Source organism: Lagopus muta, chromosome 8, assembly GCF_023343835.1.
Source record: "Lagopus muta isolate bLagMut1 chromosome 8, bLagMut1 primary, whole genome shotgun sequence".
NCBI classification, from domain to species: Eukaryota; Metazoa; Chordata; class Aves; order Galliformes; family Phasianidae; genus Lagopus; species Lagopus muta.
Genome location: NC_064440.1, coordinates 24,457,249 through 24,483,966, shown reverse-complemented (window position 1 = coordinate 24,483,966; position 26,718 = coordinate 24,457,249). Strand labels below are relative to the sequence as shown.

The following is a 26,718-nucleotide window of genomic DNA, read 5'->3' as shown; positions in this document are numbered from 1 at the left end:
AAAAAAAAAAAAAAAAAAAAAAAAAAAATACTTACGTGTTAAATGATAATACTAACTCCCTCCACCCAATTATTTGTTTATTTATCTATTTATTGCTGTAACTGCTCTGGATAATAGATTTTTGTACACACATACGTTAGAGAATAGAGAGATTTTTATTATGATAATGCTGAGCAAAATTCAGTGACATTCACGCTCGTTTCAGAGCCTGTTGTTGTTGCTGGTACAGCTACTGTTGCTGTTCATTTGTGGCATGTCATCCAGAAGGAAGGGCTGATGAGACAATTCAAAATGTGTCACTTAAGCACTGAAAATGTACAGAAAGTATCAGAATTCAATGCTTCCAGGAAGTTTCTGCACGGTGGGCTACTTCTGTTCTTGTTTACCCTTTAAATCCCTACTCTAGTACTGCTCAACTGTTCTCAATCTTTCCAGTAGCTTAAATTAACATGTTTTTGAGACACTTTGTCCTAAAACAGAAATCATGAACAGACTTTCTGCAAAGAAGGCAGCAGTTGAGTGCTTTGTATGTGTTGATCTAGCACTGCATGAAATGCTTTCTTACTGGACTAAGCCTAACCATGCTGCTGAAGACAGCGTAGGGAAAATGTCTTGGTGTCCACATAGCCCTCTTGTGGAGCAAAATAAAATTTGTTTGACTTTTCAAAGTAAAGGGGAAATGCCTCCAGATCCTTTTCCCATTTGAAACTCGAAATAATGTTTGCTTACAGAGAAAGCATCTTTAATCATAAAGTGCTAAATAGTTTGGTGTTGCATTCACAGTTATTTCTACTCTCTGCTAATAACTGTTCAGCGAGTTCATGTCTCTGAAATAACAGTGTCTGTTTTCAGAAACGTGACACAAAGAACAGGACTGGATCAGGAAGTAGGTTGGAGGTTGCTTGTCGTGACTGGTCATGAATTGCAGGATATTCTTTCACCTTCAGCTTGTGCATGGATTTTATTTTTAGCTTCAGAAATAACAGTCCCTTAACATTTCTTAATTCCATTTCCTATTTGTTTTATATTTCTTTTCAAAAATAGCACCATTTAAACTTGCCTGTTTGATGTAGTCAGATCAGCCCTTGAGAACTGACATTTTCAAGTGTAGGTGTTCATTACCGAATCACTCTGAAATATACAATAGTTTCTGAAATGGACATGCCAGCAAATGCAGTAGAAAGCAGTAAAATGACTCCATTTGCTTGTGCTGAAGGGAGCTCTATGACCTGAGATCCTCCCCCTATGAAGGAAATGGAAAGAACAGTAGGTTCTAGTATTAACCACAGATAACAGGCGTTTCACACTTAGAACAGCGTTATTCTCATCTGCATGGCAGAATGATTTGATCGGCAGATTTTAAACTATCCTTCTCTTTCATGGTATAGATATGTCACAAAATTAACACAGGTTTTATATGAGAAGCTAATGTGAGCCTTGAAGTATTTTAAATAGGAATTGCAAGTGGCAATTATTCCCTTCTAGCTCACCTCCCTTTCCATCATAGTAGGAACTCTGAGGTTTTTCAAGAAAGTAAATATTTATTCCTATTATTCAGGCAGAGAATAATGTATTTCCAAAAGAGCTGATTTTCTCAAAGCTTAGTGGAGATGTATTCTGTTTTTTAGGAACTGTTCAGTGTTCAGGCTCCCAAAAGTTATCTACCTACCTTGACTCCCTTGAATATCTAAACTGAATATTTATATATATACATGTCAAATGAACAGATCCAGTTTTAAACGGATGTGTGTGAATGTAAGATGACCCCGAGTGTAAAATACCTCAGCAGCTTCTTCGTATGTAGTGTAATTTATAGGAGCTGCAAATACATATGCTATTATTTGAGTCAGTTGATATTCTGCAGGCAGTTTAAGGTGGGGTCAAAATGTATTCCCAAGGAAGTTAAATAAATGCTCTTTTCTTCCACATTGGCTGTTTCAAATTATATTTAATTTTTTTAATGTTCCCACAATAAACCACATAAAGTATTTTCTTACATCGGAGAGCAAGCAGTCTCTACGTTGTTTTATTTGGGAATCATTTAAAGAAAGATTTCTTTATGCTGTTCAGGAAAAAAAAAAAAAGAAAAAGAAAAAGCAGGAAGTTGAATAGTGTGGAATAGAGCAGCTCTGTTTTTCTCCAGGGACAAAACTCGCTTTTAGTCTAGCAAAGTTGATAAGCAACAACATCAGCCTTTGAAAGAAACCTCTTTCTCTTCCAGTTGGAAAATATGGAGTCAATTTCATGGAAAATTCAGAAAATGGAGTAAGTAAAAGAACAAAAAAACTTTTATTTGTGGTGTTCAGCATCTGGCGTGCTATTACTGTAATTAGTAGTTCTCTGCATCAGAGTTTAGCATCTTTGTTTTCTGGTCCATCGGTAAAACCAGAAGTCTCTTACGTGTTGGTGGATGGTCAGTGTGTGTAATACAGAAGTAACAGGGAATCAGTTTCTGCTTTGGATATGAGGTACATACACTTAGTGTGATGCCTCCTTGCCTCAGTTCTCCTCTCGAAATGGAGAAGAGGCAGTTTCCTGTGAAGTGGCAGAGGGGGAGTTTCCCTCTCCGCAAGGGTAACAGAAATGGAAAGTGGGTCACTCCAAAAGTCTCTCCTATTTATTTATTTGGAAAATACAAAAGACACAAAGACACACTTTTTGGTAGAGCAAATTCTCACCTACAAGACATAGTCACCACCATTACCTCCGCATTTTTCTCAGTGATGACAAAGAGGCTGCATGCTGTGTGTTGTAAAAACTTGCATGCTGTGTGGATCATAGCTTGTCTTCTGCACTGTTCTCAGCACTACTGAAATGCACCACCCAGCCCTCACTGTGCTCACATCCACTCTTTGGTCTCCAGAAACATTCAGCAACCATCGATGAATGTCAATGGGTGCCATTTTTTTTCTGTGTGGAACAATTCAATTCCACCCCTTTGCTTCATCTGCAGTTCCATGTCAGACGCCATTTTGTCAGACTGCCCCTCTGCTGCCATCTGTCACATTGCAACAAAGGAACAGAATACTGGTGGGAAGACTCAACCATCACTGCCGTATCACCAGTATGCTTTTCTTGGAGAGATAGGCAATACACAGCATGGAAATGTTCTGACAGTGCAGTATTCAACCAGTAATGGCCTTGCTATTTTGTATCAAGCTCGGGTTTCTCTGCTCCATTTTCCTGAGAGAGGCGGAGAGCTGGGTAGGCTTTAGAAGCGAAGTTACGCTCTCTCCTTTGACAGCGATCAGAGGAGAGGGCAAATCCAGAACAGCGACCAGGAGCTTACATTCCTTCTCTTAAGTCTCATGTTCATTGCTGTGGAAAAATAACTTTGATACCCAGGAAGTCAAGGGCATCTGGCACCTTTCACAAAAAGTATTTACATCCACCAAGCAGAAAAACAATCTGACAAATGGAAAAAGCAACTTTAAATATACAAATGTGTGTGTGCTGAATACACCAACGGCAGCATCTGAGAGGATCCACAGTTGTGATTAGGCTTTACTGGGGCTTGGTTTGGACTATATTTGCCATGGCTTTGCACTGGTGTTCAGGATCCATTCTCCATTTATATATAAGGTTCTACTGTCCAGTTTAAAGCCTTTGCGTGTCCATAAGCCCTAAGGAATGTCAACAGCTGTAGAGAGTAACCTTCTCTGTTCCACACGTGCCTACGTATTTCTCTTTGTTAAGATTTTGAGGAGTAATGCCACAAAGCAGCAGTGATAACCTGTATGTCCTATATAGGCACCTTGCCTGTTCTATTTTCAGGGAGCTGTCCTTAATTTTCTATCAAACCTCAGCTTTGCTATCTGTATTCTGCATGTGATGAGGACTACTTTTTAATTACCAATTGCAGTTTGCTTGTGTTTCAGAGCAGCTCTGTCAAATCTATTGCAGTAGCTGAGAGAAATAGCCTAATGGGAGGCTAATGAGGAACTGACACTCATCCTCTCCTCCTTATGATCCTGCTTGCTTTCTGCATTGTTAATCATCGTGACAAACTTTAACAATTTAGCTGTGAGTTGTTATGGATGATTGCAGAAGATGAAACTTAAATGACCTCCTGGGTCGGAGTTATGTCTGTTGTGTGCAACACCAGGATATAATCCCAGCAGAACTGTGGATTTGGGAGCTTAATCAAAGGGCTGGTGTATAAAAGATGGATGACTGAATCCTCAGAACTTAGGCTTTAAACAGAAAAAAAGACTTATTTGAAAGAGTAGGTGTAGGCATTCATACTGATGGCTTGGATCCAAGTGGATAGAGGTAGCTAAAATCCTGAAGAAGTATGGCTCCGGTTCCTCTCTGTGCTTTTCTTTCACTTCCTTGTAAATGAGTGTCCAATATTCATCATAAATCTTTGTTTGTTTTGTTTGCAGGAGTTGCATAAAGTGCTGCTTTTAAAGATCTTGTTCAAACTTGTATGCATATAGATATATATTCATACATAGTCTCATTTGTTTCTGTGCTTGTGTGTTTTTTTGTGCATTGTGTGATTTTTTTCCAACACTTTATACATGAAAGTCTTCAGATTCCAATATCTGCATATAAAGAGGATGTGGATCTGCTAAAAGCCAAACCTCCCTTCATCAGGTTGTTTGGTCTAAATGCTGGAGAATGTTGTTGTAGTTACTGACTATGGTACATAGTGGGCAATTATGCCACAAGCAAACATTGCAGCTTCACGGAAAGGATAGGCATGAATAGTCATTAGTTTCACAGAAAGGAAGGAAATTACTCTTTTCCTGATTGTCAGGTGGTTAATTTCAGTCTTTCCAGAGTGGATTTGTATTGGTGAGGTGTTAATTCAAACAATGAGCACAAAGGAATAGTGAATAATTAAAAATGAAACAAACTGAACTCCAAATATCTCAATCCTTAAAAAGTAAGTAGCTTATTTCTTGTTGTTCAGCTTAAATTAACTCTGGGAAAAACAAATATCTTTTGTTAGACTGAATTTACAAATTCACGATTAATGCAACTGATTTTATACACTTTGGATTTAGTCTGATGTGTTCTTCAGTGTTGATATTATCTGCTCATATTAATATACAGCTTGATAACTGGTGGTCCTGTGGGTGGGAATAGTAGTCACAACTATCAGGCAGTTATTTGTAAGTCTAGTAAATTAAAGCTGTTTTGGTTTTGTTAATTTGTACTTTGGTTAATATTGTATTTCCACTTTCGAAGCCACTTTTGAAGGCTTCTCTGCATTTTTTTTCTTCCATACATGCTGTTTTTATTCTATAGACTGCTTTTTTTGTCTGTTTTTAAAGAAAAGAAAAATTCTGAAGTGTTTTAAGGTGCATTTGCTTTTTTTTTTTTGCACAGCTGTTCAACTCCAAATCTGTTACTTGTATGGAAATGTTCTCCCTTATTCTTTTTTATCAGATTTAAATTAGTAGTTCTATGCTCTGCAAGTCCTTCATGAAGTCCTACACTTATCCAAATGTAGCATAAAAACTCCAGAACTTCATTAACTTACCCTGTTGAAAAGGCAAAACTGACACAACGAAATAGAAACAACTTCCATGTTGGAAAAGAACGCAAACAACGGGTGATTTTTTTTCACTTACTTTCTTCCCAGCATACAGCATTCAAAAATTATCTGAAAAGATCACACTGGTGAAACGATATCGATGGCTAATGTGTTGTATATGCAAAAGTGTTGGACTCACCATTCCAATTTTTACTCTGAGCACAGAAGGAATTTAAACATAGGAGGCTGTAGGAACCAAACTTACATTCCTCAGGGATGTAAGATTCCCTCTGTGGTAGATCAAAACTGTAGAAGAATGAAGTGATATATTTAGCTCCAAACAGAAAACAAACAAAACAAAATCTTTTCAAATTAAGTGGAAGTTTGTCTGCAAAATCCTATTCTCTATTTTTTTGCTCACAGATACATTGCGTGTGCAGGTCATACAGTGCAAATTTGGTAATTGTTCATCAGTGCAAAAGTCCTTTTCAATTTAAAAGGAGAAAAAGTAGGTAAAACATACTGGCAGAAAAAAATGTCTTTGAAATGCTGTGACTTGCTATTCCTAGTGAGGAAAAAAAGCCCTCCTTTTCCATGAAAAATTGTCTCCACAAAATTTCTTCTGGATCCTTTGCAGCTGTGATTTCATGTTTTCCACTATGACAAGCAGGGTGAAGAAAATTGCTGTGTGAATTTTAATCCTCCCATGCTTCAGAAGGATGAAACAGTTGAACTGTCTACTCAGTACATGTTAGAGCAGTCCCCATCAGCTTCAGTTTATGGTGAAGGAAACAGCCTCTTATAGACAACTGTTCACCATCTCATACTAATAGAAACCATTGCCCTCATCAGAATACTCCCTGCACCAAGAAGGTGAAGAGCAATTGACATGTATGTAATTCTACTTTGCTTGCTGAGGTTTGTCTTTCAGCACAGATTGTATGTGAACGCTTCTACCCAGCAATTTTCTCTCGTCTTACTCAAATAGTGCTTTGGAGTCCTATGAATTAATTGCCTCATAATAACTGGATCTGAAAAAGTACCTACAGAGATTGACTCATACTATTACAAGCAAAATACTCTGCAGATCTGCAGTTAAATGGTGCCTATATGCACCCTATCCCAATATTTATAAAAGAACTGCTATGAAAAGAGCTCTTTATCAGCTAAGATTCACCTATCAGTTACCTAGAAGAAATAAGAAATTTAAACATCAAGAAATACACAAATGAGGTGCCAAATCATGAGGTCTTCTGAAATCTTCCTGCTCTCTTCGGGTAACCCAGCTATCTGTCAGACATTTGCAGGTATTATGTCCCACCACCATCATTTTCTCCAGGTCCAGACTCTGTCCTGCTGTAACAGAATCTCCATCCTTCTTTCACCCGTAGCTTTTTCCTCTTCATACAAGCTATCAGCATTTTATGTTATATTCGCAGAACAAGAAGAGCTGATGTGGAAGAAAGACAAAGCTGATTGTTTTGCTGGAAGGAATTTCTGGCTCCTGATAGATTCTGTAACTTGTGAGCCATAACAGTAGTGCTTAAAATTGATAATCTTATCGACTGAAATTTCAGTCTTGCTTCTTCTCACTACGTAATTCCCTCTTTTCATTTTTTTGTTTGTTTTTACTGGAATTAGTAGAGATGATACATGGAAGATTTGCAATTGATTGAATTCAGTCAGTTGAACATTTTAGGTGTCTTGCATTAGTCACAAATGAGTACAGCTGTTAAGATTATTCCTTCCTCTAGAACATTTAGTTTTTGATAAAGGCAGACTGACAGACCAAGAGCTGATTTAAAATGGTATGATGAACGCAGTACCATCAAAGTCAGGTGAAGCTATGGTATGAAGATACCAGGAGAATAATATTCCCATTTTACTGGCTGAGAGGCTAAGGTATATAGAGAGCATGAGTGCTGACCACAAACACTAAGCAGCCTCTTGACAGAGCTGGAATGCAAGCCAAGTCTCCCAAAGCCCAGTTCAAGTGTCTGACCATAGAATTACACTGACTGGTGGGCAAGAGGGCTAGTAACTCACACTTTGAGAAGTTCACTTTTCTCTTGCATACAAAAAGAGATTAATAATCATAAACACAAACTGAAGGTATCTCACCATACAGTTAACAAATGATGCTTTCAGTGTAGCTTTTTAAGCATCTTTCTGCTCATTCAACATTATTTTCTATAAACCAGAGTGGTCAGAAACAAAGTAGTACTGTTGAAATCCTCCTCTACATAACAAAAACCAGCCTGCAACTGTAAAGTCCATTTCCATTCATCAGCCACCACATCTGTTGCTTGCTTGGACACCGGCCAGAATGATTCATTCACATGTCTAACATTTATTTTGGTGAAATACTGGGATTATACAGAAGGGCAATATTTCAAAACTGGGTTTAGCAAACCAAGGGAAGTTGGAAACAACTTCCTCACAGCTGAAAACAAACACAGTGTTATATCATTCTGCAGCTTTATTAAGAGGAAGGCAGTAGCCAAGTGAAGCAGCTGGAATCACACTGAAGTCACTCTGAACTCTACAGATCACTTCGTTCTTCTTTCTGCTACAGAGAGCACATCCCTGACTTACAGTGTGCTTTCTTCCAAAGAACTTAAGAAGGTAGGTCAATCTTTCTATTAAGAATTACATCTTTCTCTCCCTTCCTTCAGAATAACATGCATCTACAAACAAAACAACAATTACAAGCATATTCTGTAAGGCAGTATAGTGGTTAAAAGAGTTTCTTAGCGTAAAGAATGTGATACTCATTTGTTTCAAAGGCTATTTTGAACCAACCCTGAGGCAAGAAGGGATGTGAAAATAAGTGTGAATTTAATTTTTAATAACTTTCAAATGCGTTTATAGGCTGTTCAAGAAGTATTTTAGCCAGCCAAAGAATGCCAGCTGACCTTGGCTGAAATATCTCCCCACACCCTGCATTAGCTTTGTTTGCTTTAAGGCTTAGGAACAGTACATCTCCTACAGCTATCACAAATTCCAGTAATATGAAAAATAAGTACATTGATTCTGATCTGGATTCCAGAACAGGAATTGGATATCATTTCAACTTCAGGTAACAAATTGATTGTTAACAACTGACAAACCTGTAATTATTAACAGGATAAGAACATCATTATTCTGAATAGTTACAGTCATGCAGAATTATAAAGAGTTCCTTATGATCTGATCTGGAAGGTGTGTGTTTCCCCTACCATCATGAAGTAAGGTGAAATGATGTGAATCTAGCTGTCACTCAGTGTGTGGAATAGGGGGTTATCTAGAAAACAAGATTTGAAGCTTTCTGTATGAGCGTATAATAAGCAAGACCGAATTCCACCTCCTGTTCAGCCCTAGTGATGGCCATGTCATTTTCCCCTCTAGACTTTTTAAATGCTACCTTGCAAAAATCAAACAAAATACCAGAGCTCTTTTTGTAGCTTTATAAAGGATGCATGGATTCAGGAGGAATTAAGACACATTTGCATTCTAGCTGAATAAATTTTTCTTCCTGAATAACATCACGTTTGAATTTTCCAGTCTGTGATCTGTTGTTAGATATTTTTGTGTGTGAAAATGTGAGTTCCACTATTCCAAACAGTAGACAGACAGTTCAACAGACTACAGTGTTCTGCAAAATGCTTTCATTACTGGCTTTTCTATTCATTTTACCTTGTGGAATGTACCAACAGTTCCGATGTTTCTCTCAATACAGTTGCTGGTTGTCTGGCTAATTTTCACTCATTATTTCTAATAATGGTTTGATTTGTGTTCATTCAATCTGAAGCTATAAGTTCCATAAGAGAGCAGATCTGCATTGTTGCTGGCTTTGCTGAAAAGAACTGAGTTGGAGGAGCAGTTTCTCATGGCACGTTACCAGAAGGAACTGCTGAGATTGGGGTGGGCGGTACCCAAGAGACATTCGGTTTTAGAAAGGAAGATATCATGCATGGATCATCTCTCCAACACTCTTTGCTACTTTTACAGTGTGTTTAAAGCTCTTGACACAAAAAGAAAAATTATCCTCAAAGCATTTGCTTCTATGCTCTTATTTGCAGCGTGTTCCAGATGCCATGGGCTTGGAGACTTGAGATTAAAAAAACAAATAAAAAAAGCACATCAGGCTATCACTGCTCTCTTGCAAAGATAATTTTTGCTGCCTTGTTACAGATCTTTTTCACCTGCCCACTGCTTTACTGCATTACATTTCTTAAGAGTATTCTTTTCGTTGGTGGGCCCAATGACAAATTAACCAAACCCATTTCTATAAGACAGGTTTGTTTTCAAGGGTATCAACAAAGGCCAACACTCCAGAAGACTCCTGACTTTGCCAAGTACATTAGCTCCCAAAGAGTATCTAGTTTCCAATACCTACTGTTACTCTTACGCTTTTCTAACCCTAAAATCATTAAGTTTAAGTTTTAACACATTTATAGCCATAGGCCATCTAGTATCCAGGTATACTTGTATAGAAGTGGAAGCCAAACAAATTAAATTTTCCACAGTTAGCCTAATTTTTTTTTTTTAAATATAAATCAGGTCATCACATGCAGAGAAAGCAGAAAAACATGCACAGTCTCATTTATAATTTCAGTTTTAGAATTCTTGATTAGATCACATAAATCACCGAAACATCTTCCAGGAGGACAGGGAACAATGTATTCCCACTTCTGTTAACTTCATTTGCCTTCTTCCAAACTTTCCCTGTTTCTTTCTTCCCTTCCCTAATATCTCTCCTGTACCTTTCTGACACTTCTCAGAAGAAATATTTCAAGAACTGTAAGAACCAGCATCTTTTCCCTTTATCCACAAGATTTGCCTGTTCAGTGCTTTGGCAAGGTCTGGATTCTACCTTCATCTCTTCCTTTGAATCTGCTGTTTGGCTTTAGGCAAGTTACTTCTGATCCTTCCCCTATTTCTCGTGTCTGTTTATTCTGTTTGGATTATAAACAAGGCAGGAATTGTCTCCTATTATGTGCTTACTGCACCTAGATGCAGTGAGGCTTTGATCTCCAAAGCCTACGGACAACATAAAATACTCACCTCTTTCAGCAAGTGTGAGCCTGGCACAGCAAGTTTTGATCTCTTTTGAAGCTACCTGGTTGAGAGAGGCAAGAAAACTGTGAGTAGAAAGTCCCTGAAGCATCAATGTAATACCATTTTCAGCACTCCCATTTCTTCTTTCTGGCCATCTTTCAAAGAGCTCAGACTCATATTGTTCAAGTGAGAAGTTTCATAATTGTTAAGAACCATTGTCCTTTTAAGAAAGCTAAGTAAGATGTTTCTCAGTGCCTTAAACTCTTACTGGAGTGTATTGTGCCTTGTCTGGTGAGTCTAATTCCACATGACATAGAAGTGATTTGCACAGATAATATAGGAAACCTGTAAAACCAGTATTTCCAAGCTTCTAGTTTAACATCTGAATCAGATGCCATCTATTCTTATCACCGCTAGGGAGTGTTCCCTGTACCATATTAGGGAAATGTATGAATATCCAGTCCTGCTGCAGTTGTTTTACTACTATGGTGTGGTTAGTTGTTGTTTCCCCTCCCTCTTCAATTCTTCAGGAATACAGGCAGTGCTTATTTTAGACTTAAGCTTTAAGTAAAAAAGTAATAAATAAAAATCTTTGTATGAATACTAGTGGTACACAGTGATTCTATTACAAGTGCTGCTCCAAAAGTAATGCCTCCTATTTTATTAAGTCAGCCCGCAACATCAGAAGCAGATGTTGGTGGTATGGCAACAGAGGTTGAACCTTCTCACTTTCATAATGGCTGTTTTCTATCATATATTTAATTGGCTTTAATCAGTCTGCGGACACAACGAGTGGTCTGAAAGAAATGCATTCACTGTATTCTATGCTCTCATTTGCTCCTTCCTGTTAGGAAAGAGGTGTAATTAATGCATATTTTTGCTGAAGCAGAACAGCCTCTTAGGAACGCTTGTCAAAGTTGCATGACCATGTAATGATCATATGAAAGTCAATCAACATATTCTTCCATCACAAATGTGCAACAGTTGCAATGTAGAAGTTGCATATAACTTTTGCACGAGAACGGTAGAAAGTCATGCTTGATTAGAAATACAGACATCTATTATCATAGACATCTGTTAAGCTGAAACACCTCAAAATTTTTAAACTGGATATCTCCATTATCCTACATACGTAGTTACCATGATGGCTCATAGCTAAAGAAAGTAATGACAGCGTTTGAATACGTACAGAACTCAGACCTTACTGATAAAAATAAGCATGGACAGAGATCCAGGCTCCTTTTCACAGTAGAGAAAACAAACTAAAATCTGCAGAGCTGCCCAGGTGCCAGCTCCCACCAGAACAGTGGGCATCATGTCACAGGACAGAGTCCTATTTTAGGAAAGAGAAGGTATCCAAGAGGTGAAGCTTGGTTTCTCCACTCCATTGTGAGTGAAAGGATGGCATTATTTTTAAGAAAGGAAGGTCAGACTGTGTTTGAAGAACCAAGCAAGGATTCTATGTTTAGCACCTGGTTTATCAGAGACTTCCTGTAGTTCATTTTCAACCTTCTTTGCCTGTAAATCTTCTGATGATACTTCCCATTGAGTCCAGTTTCACTACAACCTCTGAATACTTAGCTGTTATGTAAATAGTCAGACAGTTCTGACATATAGGATATAAGACCATATTTTAAATATTGAGATACACTGTTAATCTAATCTTTTGTCATTTTATTGATTCTGCTTGACCTTTCAATGTGTTTATGGCCACACATTAGACTTGCAGAGATTACAGTCACGCTTTACACTCAAAAGAATACCAAAAGAGTTATTTCTACTTTTAGCTATATTAACAGAGGGGAATGAGAGCAAGAGCTGACTGCACAGATACAAGGTTGTCTCCTCCCAGTGCATATCCCAAGGACATTCAAGTTCCCATGTTTTCTTTAGAGATGGAAATCTTAGTGCATTGTAGGGATCTGTGTGAAAATAAATCAGTTTCTACACAATGGAGTTGCTGGTTCTAGAGACTTTTGAGTTACCTTTGAGTTTATGAAAATGATAAGCTGCTCAATTGCAGCAGTTGTTTGGATGATTTGTCGTATTCAAACCAGAGTTACTGTAGATATTTTTCCTATTACAGAAGTATTTTTTAGATACAGAGTTGGGTTTTCCATTTGTTGTTTAACATTTCTGTGGCAGCAGAAGTCTGTGTCTGAAATTATTGTTTTACCAGTATTAACTGTGTCTGTTGTATAAGTTAATCTCACTGCAAGAGTCACTTAGTCAGTACAAAATGTTATGAGACTATTATCTGGCCAGATGACTTCAATACCACAGATGAAGTGGTGTGTTATGACTAACAGTATCATGTTTGGCCTTGCTTAAAGACAGTTGCTTTTGGCATAAGTTTTAGAAGACGTCTAGCTAGGACGTGGCATATGCATTTCTAATGCTGTTTCAGTGAGAGACACAATGGAGAATGATGATTTATACTCCTGGCTTATCTGCTAGAGCAAATCTATACCTGTATTGTGTCTTGAAAGCATTTCCAGTGCGTATCATACCTATCATGATGCATTCAAGTTGTTGAATTCACAACAGTATACAAAGTAACTTTGTTACTGTGTGTCTTCTGACCATGAGAACAATTGTGCATTTTCATGGAAGAGAAAATATGCACACAAGCCTTGATTCTGCTTTTCTGTGTACCTGATTCAACAGCCAGTTTCCTAAAAGCTTTGTCTAGCTTCTAGGAGGGTCAGATTTAAGCTTAAATTATACCATAGCTATAATTTAATCTTGTAATATGGGTGTACCAGACACTTCTTGCTATAAGCATGTTTCCACAAGGAGGCAAGTGGTCATCTTATGTACATAGTTCGCTGCCAGTTTGTGATCTCACCAGTATTGTCTGTTAACTTTAGGATCTTTACTTATGCCTTTGTACAACACTTTCCAGAAATATCTCTATATATTCTTCTAAAAACTTGCTCAGCCATCTGTGTTTTGAACTTCACAGATAAACAACTAGGTGAATTCCATGTTTATGTATTTGAAGCTACATAAATTCAAGATTCAGCACCTCAAAAGCTTGAAGATTTTTCAGATTTTTTTTTTCTTTCAAATGAATTCTGTGTCCAAGTTGTGAAGACACAGCAGGACAAGCAGGCTTTGAGTGGCCTTTTGGAAAGCTCACTGTTCTCCAACATATGTAATTCTTACAGATAACAAACACTGAAGTGAATCAATCAAAGAGGCTTTCTTGTAGCCATAGATCATACATGCAGAATATGATATGCTCAGAATTATTAGTGAGGACATTAAAAGGAGGGGTTTTGCATTATATGCCCTCTATGAAAGTAACTACTGAGACAGCCAACTCCACATACTATAATTTTCCTATTAAATCAGGGCCAGCCATTGAGACCACTGAAATCAATTTACCTGCCCAAAGGCTCTCAGCCTTTTAAAGGCTGTTTCAACTGTTTATCACACTGAACAAATAGAGTTAGGGGTGGCCACTTAAGTATTTGTTTTCTTCTAACCGACACAGACAATAATAAGCTCTTTCCTTGGACATATTTGTAAGCTCCTAAAATTTTAGGTGAGGGAGAGACTGCATGGGCTGCAGCCCAAACACATGGCATAAGTTACCGGTGCAGTTAAATTGGACCCTAACTTGCATGTTGCTCAGAGGATTTTGAATTCCTATGAAGTGTTCACACACTGCGTTCACACACTGCGTGAGGTGGAAGGAAATAGTGACTGTTTTGTTTGTCTTCTCCTATTTTAGACTGAAAACCCAGCCTAATTTCATTCCAAAGCCTCAGGGCTGAGGCATGGCAAGGTCAATGACTCCCCTTGGCCAAAGAGGATGCATGTGGCACAGCCAGGAATAGAGTCATAGAATATGTCTCATAGAACTGTAAGGCCCTTCTTACTGTGACAAAAGTTGTTCTGTTGTGAGCAGGTTCAACCATTTGCCTGAGCTGTCGCTATGGTTCACCTTCCTAGAATACTATAACAGTAGCAGAGAATACAAGTTTCAGACACTTGTAATAAGAAACTGCAAATCTGTCAATTCAGATCTTATTCTGCATTTCCTCCCTGAAATGCAGAGAAAGGCACTGCATGTGACACATGGTAAAATTTCTTCCCAGCAGCTTTTAGGCTTTTTTTAGATACATTTTATTAACAATCTTTCTTTCTCTGAAAGTTCTGTCCTAGGATCTGAAATGCATTAACACTGAGCATCATCGTGTGATACTTCTATGAAGTCATTTCTTAAGTGACTTCAGTTTTACAGAAGGGGACAGGAAATGAAGCCTCCTAATCAAACATTCTGAAACCTATTTGCTTAACATTTAACAACTATATTCATAATTAAACCACTGAATCAAGGAAACTCAGTTTCCATAGCTGCTTGTTACCTCAGCAAACAGGAACAGACACCAGTCAAAGGACAACTGCTAAGCATACACTTTACACAGACTGTGTACTATTTAGAAAGACAGGATGTAGTCTAAACTTGGTTATATTCATCCAAATGCAATACGACACTGTTCTGTAACCTGTAGCTGCCCCCAGGTCCTATTGCCAGGTCTCTGACCACATTTTCCTGTTTATTAAGAAATACTTTCCTCCCTGTGGCCCATTTTCGCAGCCCTGGACCAGTAGAGTGTGAGACATTGAACAGCATCATCTCTCTCTCTCTTTCTAACAATAAGCCTGAGAGCCAAATGGAAAAAAAAGTCTTTCCTACTGGACCTCTTTTTGCAGAGAAGTTCATGGAAGAGTCTTCTCAGTCTGGAAATTAGGCCACGTGGCAAAGATTGTGCAGGAAATCAGAAACAAAATAAGGAATAGAACTTAATTTCTTCACTTTCAAGATCTGAACTTGAACTTCAAGATAGTTTCTGCTTCTTAAAGATTAAGAATAAATTAACTCATATGTTTGGGACTGTGTAACACAAAGAAATATCTGCTGTGAATGATGGTTAACAGTTGTCCCAGGAGGGGAAAAAAAAAAATCTGCATCCTTACTGCTTTAAAACAGCATAACTCCACTGAAAATCCCCTGCTGCTTATCTTTTCCAGAGCAGCACCTAATGCCATGAATCTTGTCACAGAAGTGTTTTGTATATATGGGATGCAGCAGCTTCTGGGCTTTGCAAATTGAATTGGCAGTCTTGCTAAGTCTCAGCCATATAGTCTGCTTTCATCATCTGTGCCCTGAGAGCAATGGTAAACAATGTTCCTCCCACTTTTTTACCTCACTGCTGATACTGTACTGGAAGACTGGCAGTTAGAGATAAGTGAAAGGGTAGCCTTGGAAAAATATTTCCTCAAAGTACATTGCATTCTAGATGCATGCTCTTTGGGTGGAGGCTTGTAAGTATTCAGTATTTAACTTTTCTTTCTGCTGTACGTCATCCATGAAGTTCTAAATATTAAAAGAACCTTGCTGGGCAGTAGGCAAACATCTGTTATTGTTGTTGCTTTTAGCCCAGTTAGGAAGAGATAGTTCAGGGGTTACACTTTAAGGGAGAAAATGCTTGAATCCAAGTGTTGTATTGTGCTAGCTATTGAGAAACTTATATGCAAACCTGGCTAATGACTAAGATACAGGATATTAATCATCAAGATACTGGAAAACTACACTGATTTATTTAATTGCATAAATTCAACTTGAAGGTATAACTCCATATACAGGCAAGGACAGTTAAAAGCATAGTTAACTTCAGTATTCTCTGAAACTATCCAAATGTAGGGTTGTTCCAGATGTTAGTGGCACTGCTTCTTGTTTATACCATTTCTCAGCAGATGTTATGCTGTTCAAAAAAATTACTCAGATGGGTGGTACCAGAATTTGATGCAGAGCCTACCCCCGTGGGGCATGTAATTACATGAATACAGCCCAATATGTATCATTTTATCAGGGCCGCAAAGCAAATAACATTCCTTTAGCTTGATGCAAATTGCAAGGGGCAAATGTTATCATGGCCTCTTGATAGATGAGACTCCAGTGACTTTTATTACTTTTTTTTTTTTTTTAAACAAGAGATGTGAAGTTACACAGCTTTGTTGTTCTAACCTTGTCCCATCCATCTATAAATGAGAATTCAAATCCTGCCAATGCGTGCACATACGTAGCTTCACTTATGCAAGGAGAGTTACTTATATAAATACAGGCTTGCAGACGTGCTTCTGCAGGCAGTTTTTTCCTGACGTCCTGTTTCTGTTGTCCTTTAGCATACCAGAATTAGTGGAATTGCAGGAATGCATAGCTGGATTCCAAAAGTGCAGGCTGATTCTCAGTTTCTGAACAGAACTAGCACTCAAATGTACCATGGAGCTCATCCATGGTACAGACAGTGGGCTGGTCACATCCTGCTCTCAGTGCAGCTGAGTGCAGCCAAAAAACACTGCTTTAAATGATGACAGAAATAAGCAGAATATTTCTTTTGAATGTGGAAGATACTTTTGTCAGACTGGGGTCATCTATGCTACTCTTTTTCTGTACTTTGGAATGAAAACAGGACCTCTAAGTGCTTTTTCCTGCTCAACTGTCATTTGATGTTTTCCTGTGCATTTCTTCTTTCTTCTGGATTTTTCTATTGGTTTATGTTTTCCTTTTTACTCCTCCTGTCCCTCCTACACTCTTCCTCTTTAGCTTTAGAGGAAAATTCCTATTTGAAAAATCACATTGTACTTGCAAGTTCCAGAAGCTTTTGTAACAGAAGAAAATGGAGACTTTTTAAAGACAAACAAAACAACCAAGTAAACAAAACAAACCAAACATAATGCATTTCCAGCTGTAGCACTTACAGTGTATATTATTCTCCTGGAAACTTTGTTTTCTTTCCTCTATTACCTGTTTCTCCAGTCACTCGTGGAAAAATACACCAGTTGAATGCATTGCCACTAAACTATTTTCCTTATATTTCCTTCTCTACATCCTTTGCTGCATTTTGTTTGGGCTGTACCCCAGGGAATCTAAACTGAGTGGGTCTGAGAATCAGCACTGCTTGATATGAGGGCAAATCAAATATGTGATAGACAGGAATAAAGCTATGAACTTTCATTTGCTAGCAAAGTCACTATCTGTATTTTGTTAACTATAACTTGAAATATGTGAGGATGCACAGTTTTTTGTTGGTTTTTTTTTTTGTTTGTCTTTGTTTTTGTTTTATAAAGAAGACTCCCTGGCACTTTCTTGCCTTTGTAGATGCCCAGTGCAACTCTGATTTTTGATACAGACACAGTCCATAAAACTTGCCTCAAATGGGATTAGAGCAGTTGTAAAGCAATGGAAAGTACAGTGATGACAGCAGAGCAACAAGGTCCTAGGCTACAACAAATGAGAGTTTTCTCAAACATAACAGCCATAGGCACAGAAATAAAGAAGCTGCTTACCTTCAGAAGGTATCACATAGGCAGGGATCTGCAACAGGACTCTGTTGCCTCTACTGCCAACCCTTAAATGAGGTCTGGGAATCTCATTGCATGCACCTGAGCTCCCCTGGCTTGGCCCTGCCTTCCTGCCAGGTGTTCAATCACTGTTTCAGGCCGCGACTTAGCATTTCCACTACAGTGATAAAATACCAAACCCAACTAGAAAAGAATACATATCACACTTCAGTAGAACTTTGCAACATCATCCACCAGTGATGCTGTGATCAGTGCTCTCTTAAGAAATAAAAGCAAGGAAAACAGTTCCTGGACTGCTTGTCTGGAGTTTTGTTTTGTTTTTTTTTAATGTCTACAGCCAAATACTCCACAAGCTTTGTCATAGAGGTTGATAATTAGCAAATGATAATATGAAACTAAACTGAAAGGAGTTGAGGTTACTATGTACAACCCAATAAAACAGTTTCCCTTTGATTGTTCCATTTCTTTTCTTCCCTAGAAAGCAGCTGTGCAACATGTCATTTGAAGATTTTGAGAACTACTCTTATTTCTATGACCTGCCCGAGGAAGAAGAATCACCCCAGTCCACCCTCAGCATTGCCCATATGATTTCCCTTTCATTTTACAGTGTGGCATTTCTTCTGGGAGTGCCGGGTAACGCCATCGTCATCTGGTTTATGGGCTTCAAGTGGGATAAATCTGTCTCTACGCTCTGGTTCCTCAATTTGGCCATCGCAGATTTCATTTTTGTTCTCTTTCTGCCCCTTTATATCACATACGTGGCAATGGGCTTCCACTGGCCTTTTGGGAAGTGGCTCTGTAAAATGAACTCATTCATTGCACTACTGAATATGTTTGCCAGTGTTTTCTTCCTGACATTCATCAGCCTTGACCGCTACATCCGCCTTGTGCACCCAGTTTTTTCCTACAAGTACCGGACTATAAAGAACACCCTCATTCTTAGTATGATCATTTGGATGTCAGCTGCCATTATTGGTGGCCCTGCCTTATACTTTAGAGACACAGCTACTGCTCTCAACAATGTCACCATTTGCTACAACAACTTCCACGTGCATGACAGAGAACTCGTTTTGCTGAGACATCACATTCTGATTTGGGTGAGGCTTGTATTTGGTTACCTCTTTCCTCTACTGACCATGGTTATCTGTTACTCATTGCTGATCGTTAAAGTAAAGAGGAGAACAGTGTTGACTTCTAGCAGGCTCTTCTGGACCATCATTGCTGTAGTTGTAGCTTTTTTTCTTTGCTGGACACCATATCACATATTCAGTATTGTGGAGCTCTCTGCTCACCATGATGAAAATTTGCACGACTTATTGCAGGATGGCATTCCCCTCTCCACAGGCCTTGCTTTCATCAACAGTTGTCTCAATCCAATCCTCTATGTTCTCATTAGCAAGAAGTTTCAGGCTCAGGTCAAGACAACAGTCTCTGAGGTGCTAAAATTGGCACTGTGGGAAGTGAGCCGCTCAGGAACCGTCAGTGAGCAGCTGTGGAACTCAGACAACACTCACACGCCTGTGCACCACTGCGAAACTGCTCAGTGACTGTTCACCACCATCCATCTATAAAATAACTGACAGATTTGGAGGTGTTGTTGGCTTCACATCCTCCAGTGAGATGTGCATCTTTGCATATACAGTTTTGTATTAATGGCTGGCTTTACTGTGCTTGCTGCTTTCCTTTAAATGTTTTTAAAGGATACATCATTTGGGTGTGGTGTGGTTGCAGCGTGGACGGCCTGAATAGAAAGTCGTCTGGGTTTTCTATCAGGAATATTGTTGTAATCCTGTTGTTGACAATACTTCACTGATCACACAAGAGCACATAACATTCCTCTGATCGCCACTGATAACACTTTTGATCTAGGCATCCTCATGTGAGAGATCATGTCAGACATCAGTGGTTTGTGAGTGTCACAAGTATTCCACTATTGTTTAAAGTAGGAGTCACCTAGCTATATCCCAGCCAAAAGAAGCTGTCATTAGCTTCACTCTGCAATCAGAAAAGTAACTCAATACAGAGAACACTGAATTGCTGCCTTTTCCTTCTAAAGAAGCATGGAAATGTTTTCTCCCGTTGTTTTGTCTTATATTGAGCTGAGCCAGGGGGCTGTGGTTTCTTGTCATTTTTTGCTTTTAATGCCATCTGGTTGTAAAATACTAAGCAGGTGTTTCAGAAAGTATTTTGGCTCATTTGAAATATTCAAAGAATTAGTGGAAATGTTTCCCACTGAATCTGAGACTTAAAGCCCTTGTCACATGTTCTTTTTCTGTGTTTAAACTTTCAGGTTTCAGAGACTTCACAATTATCAGCTGTTTTCTGCTGGTCTTGCAAACAAAGGTTAAGATGCAGTAAAACATTTTGTCCTGCTGTCCAAATAGGAGTAGAGTGAATTCAACAATATTCTTTCACAAGAAGGTAGCCAAATTCAGACCTCTCTACCAAGCTGCAGTCAAGATTGTACAGCCAAAATACAAAGTTCACTCGCATAAGAAATAGGCAGTAGACCCAGTTATCCTATTTTCTGCTCCAACATGTTGCCTGCTGTAGAATCACACCTACACCAATGCAAATGTACACGCTAAGAGGAGCAGATCAATTTCTGAGGCAGTACCACTTGATCGAGAAGTTGTACGTGAGATAAAACTGCGAAGAATAAAAGCATAAAGCTTTAGGTAACTCGCTTTTTATTGTTACTGGCCTGCATATCTAGAGTAAAACTGGCTTTCACATAACCTACATGTTAACACGTAAGTCGCGTTTATATTGTAAATGAGGCCTTGTATGTAAAACTATGCATCTGCATTCATGCATAAGCACATCCAGTACTGATAGCTGCATAAATAGCAACTGTCTGATTGCGGTCTGTAGCTGTTTCTTTGGGCTCTGGTCTCACAGTTTTAGTGAAGCAGAACCTATGGAATTTCAGTGTATTTAACTTTGGGCTGGAAAGTTGGTAAGCAGCATTCTTTCCTTTGAGTCATTCACTGCCTGGTACACAGTGACTCACCCATAATATTCTGGCACTATGCAGCTGAGCGTGCCTAAATCAACTGTTTGCCGTTTTTCTTCACATATTCCTTGACATCTTTCTAAGAATGTGTTTTAGTGCTCCTTCCCTGACTGTACTCCAAGTGGAGTAATAAAATTCTGTTGGCTCCGAAGAATGTGTTCATTTGCTTTTCTCAGCAGCAAATACACAGTGACTGTTCACAGAACAGCACCTTCCTGACGTTTTTAGAAGATGAAAGAAAACCCTGACCTTTTATGTTACAGGAATTAAAGTTTATTCAGTTTTTTTCCATGCACATTAGGTATATGAGAACAAATATATGAGCAAAGAACTTGATTTTCAAAACAAGAGAATTTTTACATTTGCTTTGTCTTGTGTATGTAATCAGAAAATGTTTTACAATGCTTCGCTTGGACCAGCTCTCTGGATTAAAAAAAAAAAAAAAAACAACATATTGCCAACATCTAACCACCACCTTCACCAAAAGCTTCCCCCACATAGTATAGAATCTGGCCAATATCAGTCCCGGTTTGTGGAGAAAAATAGACCAACAACTTCGCAAGGTTATTGCTACCTCCTTCATACCAAGATCAGCTACATAATTGCCTCCAACTCATTTCTGCAAGAGTAATGGAAGATACTTAATCAAAACAGTATTCTCGGTCTGTTTCCAAAGAATAACAAAAAAGTCCAATTACTCTCCTACACTGCTTGGACAGAAGAATGCTCATTCAAAGCTCTATGATGAAAAAAGAAGCAGAGGAAGGGAATCTGTCTTATTTTGCTGAGATACTGCATAGAAACAAAAAACAACAAAACTTAATAGCAGCAGGTTCTATTCTTAACTGCTTCTTAATGTTTGTTCTTTTGAAGATTGTGTGGAAGCGTTTCTGACACTTTTGTTAGAACTCTATTACTTTAAAAAACAGTGGTAACTGGCAGCCCTTTTTAAAAAGAGGCACCAGTTCTCCCATGTTACTTTATATGACTGTATTTAAGATCTCAAACTTACAATTGATCTTGTCATTACAGGTTACATTTGAAACAGGAATGTCTCATTCAGTCTGAGATACTGATTTTTCAGAGGCACACTGTTGTAAGCTGTACTTGAACAAAATTATAAGATATTATCCACCTGCATTAACTGTAGCATGTAGCCACTGCACCCCATTAATCCTCCAAGCACGTGGCAATGCCCCGTTCTCTTGAAGGGACACGCTGCCCCCTAGCTATCTGTGCATTAATCGCACCTCAAGGATCACAATCCTACTACTCAAGGTTAAAAACCAATGCTGGCCTGCAGCTTAAGGCACACGAAGGCCTTGACCTTAAAGCAGGAATTATGCAGTACTAATTAAGCCCTCCCTCCCTCCCTCCTGGAAAATTTGAGGTTATTTCTATTTTTTATTTTTAAACACTTCGGGAGAAAAAAAATCTCAGATCTACACAACTGAAGATGGTGAGAAGTTAATTTGACTTGAGACTGCCGGGTAAAAAGTACATTTCACCACATAACCTCCACTGCACTGCAGTCCTCGTTGCTTTAAACTTCCCTATCTTTGTCTTCATTCCCTTAGTGCCAGTTAAACTATAGCTTTCAAAAGGAAAAGGCAAAGGCCACCATACAACTATTTGGTTAAACACCACCCTTCCTATACAAAATTCATATTCCTTTTGAAAAAAGTGCTACTGCCCTGTGCTTCTCCCTGAAAGCAATCTCTCCTTCCAGATTAAATACAAGTATCCAAATATGTAACCGCTTAAAATAAAGGGCATTTCAGATATTTAAAGCCACATGAATATTAAGCCTAGACATACGGCAACTGGCAACTCTCTCTTTGCTCTGGCACTAGGTACTATGGTGCTGGAACAATCCTAAAATCCAATGTATTAGCTTCTACTTTACCCATCAATCAAATTTTACATTAACAAACTGGACTGCACTATGACTTTGAATTAACGACAGAGATGGCCCAATTTTTGCAATTATATTTATTCTAGATATATCAAGGCTTAGATCTTGTTGAAAGCAGCTACATCCATTGATTGTACATAATCTTCAAAAGCTGTTATTCTTTCTTCCAGCATGTCTGTTCCAACTTTATCATCTTCAACAACACACTGAATCTGAAGCTTTTTGATACCATAGCCAACTGGTACTAGCTTGGCTGCAAAACAAACAAAAAAAAGCGTTAAATACTCCTTGCTTGAAAAGTCAAGTCAAAGATATAAGTGGCTGACAGCATTAATCAACAAGTTGATCTGAAAGTTGTGCTTACTTGCATCTTAAACCTTGCTGCTGCCCTAGCAGCTTTCTGACTAACCCCTTTTACATTATCACTCTTGTGAGATTACGCAAAGAAAAACATCAGTTTGCTATTTAGTGGGTGCTAGTTCACCAAGCAGCACACATGCACAGCTCATGGTGCACATGCTCTGCGCAGCATGGCAGTTAATTCTCTATTTTAGCTACCTATATTATCACAGATAGATATACAGCACCCACAGACCACATGATCACCATTTTCCCCACTTTGAATGTTACTTACAAGACCCCCAGACCAGGCCATCTGCTTGAATGCTTCGAACGCACTCCTCTAATTTGGCCATGTCTGTCTCATCATCCCAAGGTTTCACATCAAGCAAGATTGATGATTTGGCAACAACAGCTGGTTCTGAAGAAAGAAAAAGAAAAGAAACTTCCTATCAACAGCTGGGAAATTTTCAGGAAGCTCAAGAATATACCTGCAAAACTAACTTCACAAGACAAACTCTCCCAGCTTAATAAAAAAAACTTCATAACTCAGGCCTTTTGTACCAACATGCGTCTTTAAGAGTTCTGAAAATATATATCCTGATATTTAAGATGCAGATGCCTGTTTTCAAAAAATGCTTTAAAAAGGTAACATAAGCTAACATTGTTTGTTACATAGAAAGTCCTTCTTAGGGGATCTGAGAAGGAGCTTAATACTACGTAACAGTTTATCTTCCACAGAGGGAATACTGCAACTGCTACAATCCCAAACAGTTTCAGACCAGTAACTGTGGAGGAACCTGCACGCAACAGCCTTTCTTTTCAAAGCTAACTATTGATTGACTTTCTTAGACTAGTCAGAGTTCTTATGCAGATGCATTTTATACTACTTTGCATCTGTTTTATTCAAATAAGATCCCAGAGTTCTTTTCGTAGAGAAAAAGCTTAGCTTCTTCATTAAAGATAAACAAAGGTATAATAGACAGGACAAACAGTATGCTGTTCACATGCAGTTCACATGTTCATATGCAGTTCAGTGATTTGCTATAGGAAAGGCTAAGCTCACAGACCATTCAGGTGAAGCAAACTACTTCTGCTTCATTCCAATGAAGTTTCTCTTTTACAAACACTATTTCTGATCATGCTGTTCAAATTCATAAGGAGATCAAAGTTATTCAAAGGCATACTTTTGGACTTCTTTGATTCATACTGGGCCAGGCGTTCTTCCCTCAGTTTCTTCGCTTCTTCACTTTCCTGAAACAGAAATACAAAGTCACAAAAAAAAGCACCAAAGCCCTGGATCTTAAAGCATTATTAGATTGACTGGCATCTACTCAGGAAAAAACAAATCATCACAGCTGTCAGCCGAAAGATGGTGATTTTTGTTTTATTCATCATGTAACCAGTCAAAGCAGACATTTCAACCCATCCTATTTCTTTCTAATGGAGAGTTTTTATGTTACATCCAACAAAGACATCGGAGTTTGGAGATCCTGAACAGTATCTGTTATTAAGGTCACAAATTAAAACTAGTAAGGTAAACACTTGCCTATCCACGTGGTTCTTAAATATATATGTATAAAACTAAGTCACCAATACCTCTTCATCATCAGATCCAAAAAGATCAATGTCATCATCATCTTTGCTATCTGTGGCTGCACCTGTTGTGTCTTCAACATCAGCAGGACCGTATTTCCCCAAAGCCTTCTTTATTCCTGGCAGACTAAAGGAAAACAGGTAATAAGAACCTATTCAAATATCTGTAGAAATGCTACTTGATTGCCATTCGTAAGTACATTCATAGCAATAACACTGTGATAAGAACAAGAAAAGTTAGTTTTGCTACTTGAAAACACAAAACAATGCTTCTGGAAACACCTTAATTGAAACTACAGCAAATCCTACAAAGATTGCCTATCTAATCACTGATGGATCCCATGTTATTTTGCTGCCCTGTGTGTGTGACTATATGGAGAGTAAAAATTTCCATAATGGAATCTGCAATATATTTTGTGTAGCAGGAGTTATCAATTTGTTACCCTAAAAATATTTTCACTTGTTTAAATTAGTAGTAACAGAAAACATGTTGACGGTGCACAAGGGACCAAAATCCCATAAGTTTCCTATTGTTACTGTGAACTGCTGCTATAAATGTCATAAAGTTAAGATTTAAGATTTTCAGTAATTAACTGAAGTTTCCAGAGTGGACTTTTTGAGGAAACTTTATCATCTCAGTCCTGTCTGGGTTTGAGAGCCGAGCCACCCAACTTCACACCAGCCCTCTCCAGAAGAGGGCTGGGGCACAAAAAGATGACAGTGTAGCAGTGCTGACACTGCCCATGTTGAACCTTTCCAGAGAGGCCTGCAGTCACCATGGATGTCAATTCAGCACCTTTCATGAACACTTGTCAATTCAGCACCTTTCATGAACACTAACATCGCCAAAAAGAGAAGAAATAGCCTTTGCCTTTACAGTCATCATTCTTCACATGTGTTTCTTCATTGTCAATCCTCAATTTAGTGTCACCTTCTGGGATTATAAGTCTGAACAAATCACCTTCTTCGTTTCTGCCTGTTGTCTTCAGGCTTCTCTCACAGCTCCTAATTCTGATCCTACCCTCATGGAGTAGATCACTGCTAAGTAATTTCCAGCTTTCAGCACAGTCACTTGAGTAGGAGACAGCAACAAGACCCAAGCTCTCTTTTAAGTTTCTAAAGAAACCCTGTAGAATCTGCACAAAGGCAGATTCAGCTTCCTCATCTGTTCCTTGTTTCTGTTGCAAGAGGCCATACAGCAGCAGGGAAAAGCCCCTTCCTCTCTGAGCTCAGAGAGAAACACAGCAGTATACACACCAGTTCACACATGTGTTCAGTTTGCAGTTTAAGCATACCTCGCCTTTTGCTTTTCGTAGGACTTAATGTGATTGTACCACCGAAGAGCATGGAACAGCTCTGCAGGAGGCGGGGCGCCGACAGCTTCAAAGACCGCTATGTCGGCCTGGGAGGGCACATACCTGCAGGAAGAAGCCGAGATCAGCCCCGTGCTCAGCGCCCGCAAGGCGCCCTCCACTGAGCACACGGCGGCCCGCGCCCCAGCGGCAGCCCAGCGCCCACCCACCCGACACGAGGGTTACGCACACGCGTGTCCCAGGGCCACCCCGCCGCCCCCCCGTCAGGCCTCGCCACGGCCCGGCCCGGCCCACCTCCCTCCCGCCGCCCCTCACCCCTCGATGTAGCTCTTGTCGGCCAGGAAGTCATTGAGGACCCGCAGGCCGGCAGCGGACTTAAGGTCCCCAAAGCCCATGGCGGCAGCGGCGCACAACGCCACCCACACCGAAGCCCCGCCGCCGCGCAAAGAGGCCCAGCACTCCCTGCGCTCTCCTTATATAGCGGCTGATCCCTCCGCGGCATTGCATGAACACGTATCCTTCCGCCGGAAAGCGCCGAAATAGTTCCCGGCGGGCTGGGCGCCGCTCAAGCGCAGGGCGTGCTGCAAACTGGGCGACATACGAGCGGAGGTGGATTAGAGTGAGATGTGTAGCGGAA

General features: G+C 39.2%; 2 protein-coding genes, 1 long non-coding RNA gene and 2 other non-coding genes across 12 annotated transcripts in view; 1 reads left to right on the top strand and 4 right to left on the bottom strand.

The window, feature by feature from the left end:
• Positions 1 to 22,232, top strand: part of CMKLR2 (chemerin chemokine-like receptor 2) — a 29,389-nt gene extending 7,157 nt beyond the window's left edge. For 2 of the 8 annotated variants that reach the window (XM_048953823.1, XM_048953825.1), the window contains exons 2-3: positions 7,963 to 8,110; positions 18,381 to 22,232. In XM_048953823.1, the coding sequence (XP_048809780.1) occupies positions 18,397 to 19,449 (1,053 nt within the window). In that variant the 5' untranslated portion in view covers positions 7,963 to 8,110; positions 18,381 to 18,396 and the 3' untranslated portion in view covers positions 19,450 to 22,232. Of the gene's footprint in view, positions 1 to 2,911; positions 4,892 to 5,397; positions 8,111 to 8,276; positions 8,565 to 15,252; positions 15,863 to 18,380 lie in introns of those variants that run through there. The other 6 variants (XM_048953821.1, XM_048953826.1, XM_048953824.1 and 3 more) reach the window with 5 other exon arrangements.
• LOC125697125 (uncharacterized) lies at positions 8,074 to 17,923 on the bottom strand. Its single transcript, XR_007378687.1, has 3 exons — positions 17,888 to 17,923; positions 10,532 to 10,586; positions 8,074 to 8,172 (listed from the first exon to the last, which is right to left on the bottom strand). It is a non-coding gene; the product is annotated as an uncharacterized LOC125697125 (long non-coding RNA).
• Positions 22,233 to 22,345: 113 nt separating the features above from the next.
• On the bottom strand, positions 22,346 to 26,534 carry EEF1B2 (eukaryotic translation elongation factor 1 beta 2). The gene is made up of 6 exons (XM_048953827.1): positions 26,397 to 26,534; positions 26,064 to 26,186; positions 24,772 to 24,895; positions 24,360 to 24,426; positions 23,468 to 23,593; positions 22,346 to 23,086 (listed from the first exon to the last, which is right to left on the bottom strand). The coding sequence occupies exons 1-6, from the start codon at positions 26,474 to 26,476 to the stop codon at positions 22,932 to 22,934; spliced, it is 675 nt and encodes a 224-aa protein (XP_048809784.1). The 5' UTR covers positions 26,477 to 26,534; the 3' UTR covers positions 22,346 to 22,931.
• LOC125697282 (small nucleolar RNA SNORA41) lies at positions 23,835 to 23,968 on the bottom strand. Its single transcript, XR_007378753.1, has one exon. It is a non-coding gene; the product is annotated as a small nucleolar RNA SNORA41 (small nucleolar RNA).
• On the bottom strand, positions 24,500 to 24,578 carry LOC125697281 (small nucleolar RNA SNORD51). The gene has a single exon (XR_007378752.1). It is a non-coding gene; the product is annotated as a small nucleolar RNA SNORD51 (small nucleolar RNA).
• Positions 26,535 to 26,718: the final 184 nt, after the last annotated feature.